This window comes from Loa loa (assembly GCF_000183805.2).
Source record: "Loa loa unplaced genomic scaffold supercont3.165, whole genome shotgun sequence".
NCBI classification, from domain to species: Eukaryota; Metazoa; Nematoda; class Chromadorea; order Rhabditida; family Onchocercidae; genus Loa; species Loa loa.
In genome coordinates this window covers 54,659-64,808 of record NW_018108345.1, presented here as the reverse complement: position 1 = coordinate 64,808, position 10,150 = coordinate 54,659, and the positions used below count along the sequence as shown (strand labels likewise).

Sequence of the window (10,150 nt, the reverse complement as noted above, 5' to 3'; positions counted from 1 at the left end):
AAAGAATAATTAAATTACAAGTAATATCTCTAATACAGTAAAGAGTAATCAAATTACAATCCATATTTGTAATAAAATAACGAATACTTAAATTACAAGCGTTATTTATTATACGATATACAAGAATTAAATTGCAAATAATATTTCTAATACAAAAATGAGTAATTAAATTATGAATAATATTTCTAATGCAACAAAGAGTAATTAAATTGTGAGTAATATTTGTAACATAATAACGAGTAATTAAATTACAAGCAATATTTCTAATACAATAAAAAGTAATTAAATTACAAGTAAAATGTTGAAATTATTAAGTGTAATAGATTAATTATTGCTTAACAAAAACGAAAATACAATAAAATAACAAAAGATAGATTAACAAAGAGTCAGATAATAATAGTTACTGATTATCATGTAATGATAGTAACAAAATTCAAAAGTGAAATTTAAAATTAAAAAATCAGTTGCAAAAAAGTTAATAAAAATGTGTATGCAATTAAAATCATAATTAAGAATTTGAACTGAACTAATTATCACAGTAAGGATTAATTATATAAAAGAATTATTTTATGAAATTATTTGAAATTATCAATTTTTATAATTTATTGAGGTTGAAAAAAGTTTTATTATATGAAATTATTGAAATTATCTAATTTTATAATTTACTGAAGTTTTATCGAAAATAAATTAAAATTTTTTACAAATTCAAATTTGTTGTTTACTGCAATAAAAGGTAAATCAGACAAATAATTGCAAATGATGACCAATAGCCGAAAGATTGAATAATAAAAAGATGCAATAACTGTTGAAATATTATATTTTGAATTTGTTTGCTATTCAAATTTTGTTTTTAATATGCAAAATTGTTTCACACATTAAACTAACCTTTTTTTACTTCAATTTTTACTAAAATTAATTTTCTTATTGAAATAGCTGGAAGATTAATGATTGAAAATGGTAATAGCTCCTTGGTCTATAAATGATATCAGTAATACTATCATTTTTGATATTACTTCTTCAACTACTTGTTATTTTCCTTTTTTTTTTGTTTTTATCATCCTACTTATCACCTATTTACGGGCAGTCTTATCATATAATGTATCACTACTTGTTTGTATTTATGCAGCTCTTATCATTTAACATATCATTGCTTATTTGTTTTTTAGCATTATTCATCTGCATTAATTGTTTTTCCTTTTTTCAAAAATTTGCAATTTTTTCACTTTTCAAAAAAAATTTTAAGTAAAAGCAAAGAAAACTAAAAATTAATAACTTATTTAAACTCAATTAATAATGAAATAAAAATATTAATGAATAATAGATATGAGTATATTAAAATACCATTTTTTTTTCTTATCAATCATATATATCATACTTTTTCTTTTTTTTCTTATATTACATTTATTTGCATAATTTTCATTGTAACATTCTAATTCTATAATCTTCTTGTAATTTATCAATAAATTCGCTGTAAATTCTCTTAATAATAATGATAATAATAATAATAGTGATAGTGATAATGGTGATAGTGGATAATAATGATGATAGTGATATAGTGATATTATAAAAATAAACTGTAACAGCAGTAAAGACGTGCTGTTTTTTTTTTTTTTATCATATTATTTGCTGATAATGTAGTTTGAATAAATGCAAATGCTTCTTTTTCTTTTTTGCAATTAAATTTACTCCCAATTATATTTAGTAGTAAATTACTAATAGATATTTGTGGTAATTTTATTTACTGCAAGTTTTAATCAATAAAAATAATTCAAAAACGGATTTTAAATTCAAATAACTTGGTTCGAAAAATTTTTAAATCTATTCTTTAATTATTTTATTAGAATGATTAATCCCATTTCTTTAAAATGAAAGAATAGAAAATTTTTCAAAATTACAATTTTTCATTAATTCGAATGATAAAAAAAAAAAAGAAGTGCCAAAGGATTGATTCCAGATTGCTTCTATGAAGAAAAATCACTTGTTAAACCGGAATCATTATTTAACAAACCGGAAATATTCTTCCCTAACTAATTAACTGGATATAGTTATTTCAATTTTTAGATCCTAAGCGTTATCCATCATGAATGCATTATAATATTACGTTTGAGATCCTTTTATTTCATTCTACGTACAAATAGGACCGCGTCCTTTTTAAACAGACACATGGAAGCGGGGGAAGAGGAGAAGTGAAGGAAGTACATAGTTGACAGAACAGAGGACGGGAACTATTGGGAATTGTCGAGATTTTGGATAAGATAGTCGGCTCAGAGAGAAAGAGAGAGAGATCAGAGAAGATGATTCATTTGGGTTCAAGTCAGAGTTTTCAAAATTTTTTATATTCACATTTGAAATAAAGCATAAAATTTGGGAATCAAATACTTGTTAATTTAAGGGAATAACTGAGAGTTGGAAAAATAAATTGTGGAAGTAAGAAAGTATGGGAACATCATCGCTTGCAAACCGGTTACTAAATCGTTTAATGAATGTAGAATCAAGAAATACTCATCGACCCAATGATGATGATGGTTACAATGAGGTACATTTTGTTTTTTCGATTCATATCATATTGAAATACACTTTTTGCGATTATAATTGAAGGTGTTATGATCGAGAAATTTGAAATTATCCAATTATGAGTTTAATTTTTCCATTAGCAATTCATGTAGAATAACTGAATCTTTTTTTCCCTTTTTCCCTTTTCGATTATTCATTTTCAAGCGAATTTTTTTTGTTTCTCACTTTTGAATGATATTATTAAATACTGAATAGTAACACTGTTGAAGCTATCTCATCGATTATTATCATGTCTGGATATGCGAAGTGAGAAAAATCCAGCAGAAATACTGAAACATCCGTCAGTAGCGCGATTAATCGTTCGACGTGAATTAGGACTTCAGCGAACTCAATGCAGTTTTGGTAGAAATGCTTTACGTTCACTCATTATGTCGGCATGTTTTATATTGTTTTTCTTTCCGGATTATTAGTAGTATGGGATTTGATAAGATAAAGGTTGTATTGTAAATTTAGTTTAGCATGTTGATTTTGGACTATATTATTTTACATATGGTCGTTTTATGGGGTTGTAAAGAAGCTCACTGTTTTTACAGTTCAACTTTGTGAGAAGTTCATAGTCTTAGTTGCTAAACTTTTGTTTTTTAATGTTAGAATACCTTTTAATGGAATCAAATTTTTGTAAGCCGTATGCTTTTGATGTCTTTAGTCGATTCCGAGTTTTCATGATGTTTGTTTAGATTTTATTTTGCAGAATAATCGGAGATATGTCTTATGTGAGAGGCATGATGCAAGAGGATTCCTTAACGTCGACGGGTGAGTTCCATAATGTGATTCTTGTGCAGTAGCTTAGCAAAAACAGTAAGTTTAGGGAAATTATTAGTGGAAAATTGGCAGTCCTGAACATGCTTCCCGTATTATTCTTAAGAGAGGGTAGTACAGTTGAGGGAAGGAAGCTGTTTCTCTTTTTGGAATGACTTGCTGATAAAATAAGACCTTTTAGTATATCTTCATCATATATAGGGGTTTATTGGTTGCACATAAAGCACGTAAAATCTACAACATTGATATTTTGGAGCCATTATGCCGACTGGATATGTTAGACGAAATGGAGAAGATTCTGTCAACACTTTGGGTTGAACTTGTCGTTGACTTGCAGGTTTGTATTTATATCACGCAGTGTTTCTCATCAGTAATTTTCTTGTTTTCTGAGTGGTATGTTCGAGTTGATCTGAAAGGATCTCTTTAGAATCACATCTAACAAAGTATGGTAAGTAAGTCTGGAGACTTTTGAATATTACTTGTTTGTAAGGTCACAATTCCGAGCTTCTTTATTTATTATTCACTCAGCAAAATTAATACTCGAAAGCTATTTTAGACTTCAGTTAGTATGAGTTATTGTACGCTATAATATTGTAAAAAAAAAAAATATTTGGCACGACGCAGTTTCGGAAATTACGCACCGAATGAAACCAAATTCAGTATAATTGATTTTTTTCTATTGTTATAATGTGTTCTACGAGTGCGTCATGTTTGATGATATTTAGCTACAGAAGGAAAGAGCCTAAAATTGTGGCCATATAGTGGCAGTTCGTTGCATTTTCTGTATTCATAATTCTCTACAAATACTAATTTTGTTCATCTATCTATAATATCTTTATTCTTTATCCTAAAGGTAATCCATATTACAGGAGGGGACATCCAATTCTTCACCATTCTGGGTATTAATTTTAACACAAAATCGTTTGCTATGCATTGATCCCCTACGTCAGTCAGTAGAGGCTGAGTTTATACTGCCATCAGACTCCTGTAAATTCAGGTTTTCTGTTTTATTTTCTGCTTTTTTTTTCGAAAAATTACTTTTTGTACATGCTGATCAAACGTTTGTTGTAAATATTCTTTAGTCATGTATGTGCATACGCACAAGCACGCGCAAACTTTTTTGTGTGATTTAAATTTATACAGCATGCATTCAGAGGTTCATATAATCACACACACACACACCACTTATACACAGACACATACACACATACACATACACACACAAATATACACATACGCATGCATGCACCTTTATCCAAATAAATGTATATATTTACTCAGATCCTAATTTTGCTCAAGTACTTAGGTATACAGACCCAATGGATTGTTTTAAAGTACTATTGAGCTATTGCCATCAACAATACTCTTTCGTTCTGCATCGTGTTTCTTTTCTTTTTTTTTTCTAAATTATTGAGGAGAAGAATATTGAGACAATACTAAACGTTATTTAAGGGATGGAAATAAGAAAAGATTTGAGGCCATTGTTCGTTTTATCCTAAAAATATAAATTTTGCAGCTGCCTGGCACCCAATGAACTCGGTCGAACGTTTTGCTTATTTGGACATATGTTGTCGCAGGTATTTGTTTCATCAGCAAATATGGAAACTTGATATTTATACGATAAAACAAACTGTTTTATATAGCTTGCTGGTTCAGGACGGCGCACGAAGCAGCAGTACCAGTGGGACAGATTGTGTTGTCGGCGTCTTTGATGTTTATCCACTTAAATTTAAAGGCATATTCCGCATCACAAAAGAGGTTTTTTTTTTTTCCTTTTTTTTCTTTTCTTTCTGATTAACGAATGATCATCAGAAAATCGAAGTCTTTTAATTACTTTAACTATAGATATTCTTTTCCTTTGATAACCTGACTAACGAGTGAATTAAAAATGATAGGATTTCACCGTACATCTGTTCCGCAAATTTGATCTTTGTTTCAAACTTGAATTCCACGGTTTGATACTTCTGTCAAATTTTGTATTTCACTATTACTTCATTATATACCTTTGTACTTCATTATATATATTTTTTACTTTCATTATTCGCAACAAGTTAAGCAACTACTTAGATTTTTAGTGTAACTGGTTTTTTAAGATTTTTGGAAATGTTACAAACGTGAGTGTAATATCTGATATGGTAATTGTTTTCAAGAAGAAGCCATACGAAACGGTGTTGTACAATTTGGTCGATTTTCAGAATCAAGTAAATATTTCCATATGTGAAATCTTCACTGTTTTATTATTTCTTATAAAGATCATGGTATTCTCAGTGCTGCATGGAATTTTCTTTTTTTATTCTGTTGTGTTATTTATTATCATCTGTATCCTAATATATGTTTAGAAATTGAAAGATTGGGAACTAGGATTCCTTGTAGGGAAAAAAATTATTTACAGACTGAAGAAGGATTATATGACTCAGAATTACGGTTTGATGGAAAAATAGTTTTGCCTATACCTACTTTAATTATATCGGAACCGGTCAAATGTGCAAGAGTTGCAGGTAATCGTTTTTGTACTTCAGAAAAGGACTTCAAAAAGCGTAATTGGCGCAGTAAATCGGATAGGCAAATGAACAGAGTTTTTCTTTAAGTCGTTAGGCCGTGTTCCTGTGTTCCTTTGTATGAACATTAATTACAGGTAATTGGTCAACGCTAGAATATAGTGGTGTACCATATCATTTGTTGGGCATTTCGTATTCTTCTAAAAAACCGTACATGTTAGTTGATGCTGCGAAAATGACAGAACCGGTCGGTTTATCATCCAATTAACTTCTTGATTACCAGCAGTTTTGGGAGATATCGCGTATGAAATGTATAAAACAGTAGATCTTTCTTTTGAAACGTGAATGGTGTCGGGAAAAGGCTGCAGATTCATACCATTTTTCGTTGAGTGGATATATAACGTTTAAGGAAATTCTATCAGCTTTCTATTATGGTGAGATTTTAGCTTCTTTTTTTGTCTCTTCAGTGAGCATAGTTACAGGCATCACTACCATTTCCACTGCAGCCACCGAAAAATACATCATTGCAAGTGGAAGGAGCTAGCTTAATGTTCCATTCAGACGAATCAGGGCGGTTGCTTCGTTTTGATGGACCAGCAATTGTGTCGTACAAGATGAAGCGGTAATTAATGTTTCCCGAAAGTTTTTTGAAAAGTTCTTTGAATTTTTAAAATTAAATATTCCTCCTACTTCGGCACTAGATATGACCAAATGCATACTGTATGCAGGAGGCTATGCAGTTATCCGTTGGCTCACTAAAAAATAATAGGATCATCGATTATCGTTTGTTCTATTTTTTTCTCTCTGCAGATCTGTAAATGATAAAATGTCATTTCAAGAAGTCTGGCGAACCAATTTATGGGTGAAAGATAGTTTCTTTCATGAAAAGCTTGAAAGGTTACGGTTTATTCTCTGTAGTAGGGAAGAAAACTGCATTTTGCACTAAGGAAAACTCTGTGTGGCGAAATGTTGGCAAAGTAAATCTGCATTAGAATACCGCATCATTTTCGCAGTTGTGGTATTTCGACCTTTCCACTTTTTAAAATTGTTTTAAACTGAAATTAGCATTATGATTATATAGTTCTGTTTCATTAACTAGCTTATTTGCAGCAACGTAAAAATTAAATCAAGTTTTGGACGTCATATTAAGCCAACGTCCGATTTTGATCAAGACTTTCGACTGGTATGTTTATCTGATCCCTCGCAGTACTAAAAATGATGACACCATATTACTGTTTTCATTTCTCTTATATAATTTCTATTTCGATCTCTTCGTAAACACATGCTTGCATTATTAAGTTAAGCCTTAATATTCTAATGTAATTTTAAGTGATGGGTTTAAGATCAGGTTATCATTAAAGTGAAAATCTTGTAAAACTTTCTGGAAGTTCTGCAGTCATCAATAGTCTCTTTGTTTAGTCCGTAATGTTCACTAAAGGTTGTGAATTATGAAAGCTTGTATTCTTTACTTACAACATCTTTTATCGCTGTGGTTAAGGTCATCAAAGGAGTGGATGTTGATATTGAAAGCCAGATTATTGCTATTATTGCGGAGTGTGATCTTCACTCGCCAGTTTTTGATGATCCGAGCCGGTTTGTTTCTCAAATATATCTAACCTTAAACAGCAGTCTTCACTTTTCAAGTCGTTTCTCAATCATTATCTCAAGAAATATAGCTAATTTCTTCAGATCACGTTATTTCTTCGTTTCTCTTCGTTCTTATTTCCGTTGTTCTCCTAGGAGATAAATTTTTATGATGGAAATGTTTGAAGTGATAATAAGAAAGGATGAATTTTTCGTTCTTGTTTCTGATTGTAGTCAGCATTGACTTTCAATATTGTTGGTTGAAATTTTGGGTGAAGTACTCTACGAATAAAATCAGGAAGTTTCCTTGAAGACCGTTCGATGCAATGACTCGCCGTAATATATACTTGGATGAAGTTGATATGTGCACTGTGATCTTTTTATTGGATGATGCTACCGGTACTATTTTGAAAATTGCGATGATGCGTGAACCGATAAGAGAGGTTAAGTTTATTCATTTGGAACTTGTTTCTTTATCTCTACCAATCTAGAATTATTTAGATACAAGAATGGTCAAAACTACCAGTTTTGTTAATGGAATTTTGTTTGATTTTTTGAATTTTTTATTGATTTTTTTTTCTTCATTTCGAAGCTATTCAAGTTTCAGGACTTGAATAATACTAATATTGATCAATATTGTTTAGAATACTATTTTACATTTTGATATGTCTGGTGTCCTAATGTGCTTTAATCAACGAGGGCCTCGGAAATCATACCTTGAAGTTCAGCGTTTGCAGGAAATGGGAGTTGTCGAGTGGGGAAAACCGAAACATAATGAGGTATGCTGTTTTCTTGTCTTCTTCTTAGTCCAAATATATTATCACAATGCAGTAATGGAGAAATCAAGCCACATAAGTTCCTTTGATTTTTTTTAGCTGAAAATCTGAAAATATCAATATCCATCGATTTCTTGTCTTTTGGTGCTTAGGTACTACATATAATTACAAACTTACACAATAAAGGAAGTGAATTATTATGCTTCTAAAATTCAAAATTCTATCTTTGGAAATGTATTAATCTTTTATCGTTTAGCTTGAACTGTATGATATAAAGTATAACTCGGGTGTGCTTAACCGGCGGCAAACACGACTTCGTACTCGAGATGCAGCGACCCGAGAAGGAACTATAAGTTTGACAACGTCAAGTGCTACAGGTACAAATAGCAGCCGAACATTCGATGGAAGTAAATACTTGGGATATTGTTGTCTTAAAATGTAATTAGAGGACAAAAATTATTCCAATGTAGTTGTTTTTAACTTGATCCGAATGTTTATATTCACGCTTTCGCAGTAATTAAATCTTTCTTGGAAAATGCTTTTCTTGCAATGACTGGATTATATATATATATATATATATAATCCAACAGCAGTTAGTATTTGGAATTAATTCTCCCTATTCATATTTTATTTAGGATACAGTTTGCCAGCAGATGACAACGAGCCCAGTGGAAGTCGGGAATCAGTTTCAGGACCTCGCCGTCGTAAACGTTTGCGAATTGTTTATCTAGGTGATACAGACTCATCCGATTCAGATTATCGTCCGCGCAGTCAGTAGAATAATAATGAGAGATTTATAATTATCAGTTATATTTTCATAGCTATTGTTATGTAGATGTACATTTATGCTCCTTTGATTGATTCTTGACTTTACCTTTTTTGTTTTGTTTCAAAAGATTGTTAAGTTTTAACTTACCAAAGAAGAACGATGCCAGATCTTGAATATATTTACTGTTATACGGAACAGTTTACTACTATGGTTTAATTATTATTTTAATTAATTGTTGATGAAATTTAGACATCTTGAAAAAGACAAAAAACAGTTATTGTTTTGTTCTTTTTTTTATGGATTTAAAATGTTCTACCTGGTGGATTTGACGCACTGCTTAAGAGCAATAGTTCATTTCATTAATTTTGATTTCTATTTCCTCATGCATATTTAAAGGATAATAAATTTGGCGCAATTTGATGAACTGGGTATAGTAGTAGTTACGCCACTTACTTCCCACATACTGTTGTACATTTTGTTATGCTATTCATTTGCATCTTGATAAAATATTTCAATAAATGAGGAATATCTCATTAAATCATGTAAAGGTGGACAAGTTTCTATTACCTACAATTTTGTGCTGTTATTCGGTGAGTATTTTTTTTCCAATAATTCTATTTCTCAAATTTCTATTTAATATTATTCAGGGGCTTCATTATATTGTGAATATGTTTGAAAAGAAGAAAATACTTTGGTTTTATAATTGATGTCCTAGTGAAAAGATGGTGGTGGCAAACTGGAGGTGATGTTAGTTGCATTTGTCTCTTTTCATCGATCATGTTTAATAGGATTGTTAAACTAAGACATGTTTAATCTATATAAAGATGGATAAGTCTTTTAAATTTCCTGAATGCCATTTTGTTTGAAAAGAAGGTTGCATTTACCATAATGACGGTATTATTATCAATTTGCGGTTTATTGCTAAAGTTTGCGGTTTAGTGCTTTTAAAAAATAAACTGTTAGCTTGGTAAGCGTTATCGTAATCTAGTCTTGACAACAGGTTAATCTGATCTGTATTCCATCACACATAAGTAAGTGAAGTGGATGAAATGATCTAGCTTTTAGCGTGGCGTTTTAAACTTTGAATCCGATGTTTGACACTGTTAATATTGGAAAAATGACGCAATATTGTTTCTTTTTTCTAATACTATATATCCACCTTGGTCATTTGTTACATTGCTAAATAATCA

At 30.4% G+C, this 10,150-nt stretch overlaps 1 protein-coding gene across 1 annotated transcript; it reads left to right on the top strand.

Moving 5' to 3' along the window:
- The first annotated feature begins 2,384 nt into the window (after positions 1 to 2,384).
- On the top strand, positions 2,385 to 9,171 carry LOAG_09565 (hypothetical protein). Its single transcript, XM_020447967.1, has 18 exons — positions 2,385 to 2,536; positions 2,784 to 2,948; positions 3,266 to 3,327; positions 3,535 to 3,670; positions 4,203 to 4,330; positions 4,850 to 4,910; positions 4,990 to 5,091; positions 5,427 to 5,534; positions 5,726 to 5,831; positions 5,969 to 6,078; positions 6,314 to 6,453; positions 6,642 to 6,728; positions 6,942 to 7,014; positions 7,330 to 7,424; positions 7,729 to 7,858; positions 8,060 to 8,194; positions 8,448 to 8,598; positions 8,827 to 9,171. The coding sequence occupies exons 1-18, from the start codon at positions 2,438 to 2,440 to the stop codon at positions 8,967 to 8,969; spliced, it is 2,031 nt and encodes a 676-aa protein (XP_020301853.1). The 5' UTR covers positions 2,385 to 2,437; the 3' UTR covers positions 8,970 to 9,171.
- Positions 9,172 to 10,150: the final 979 nt, after the last annotated feature.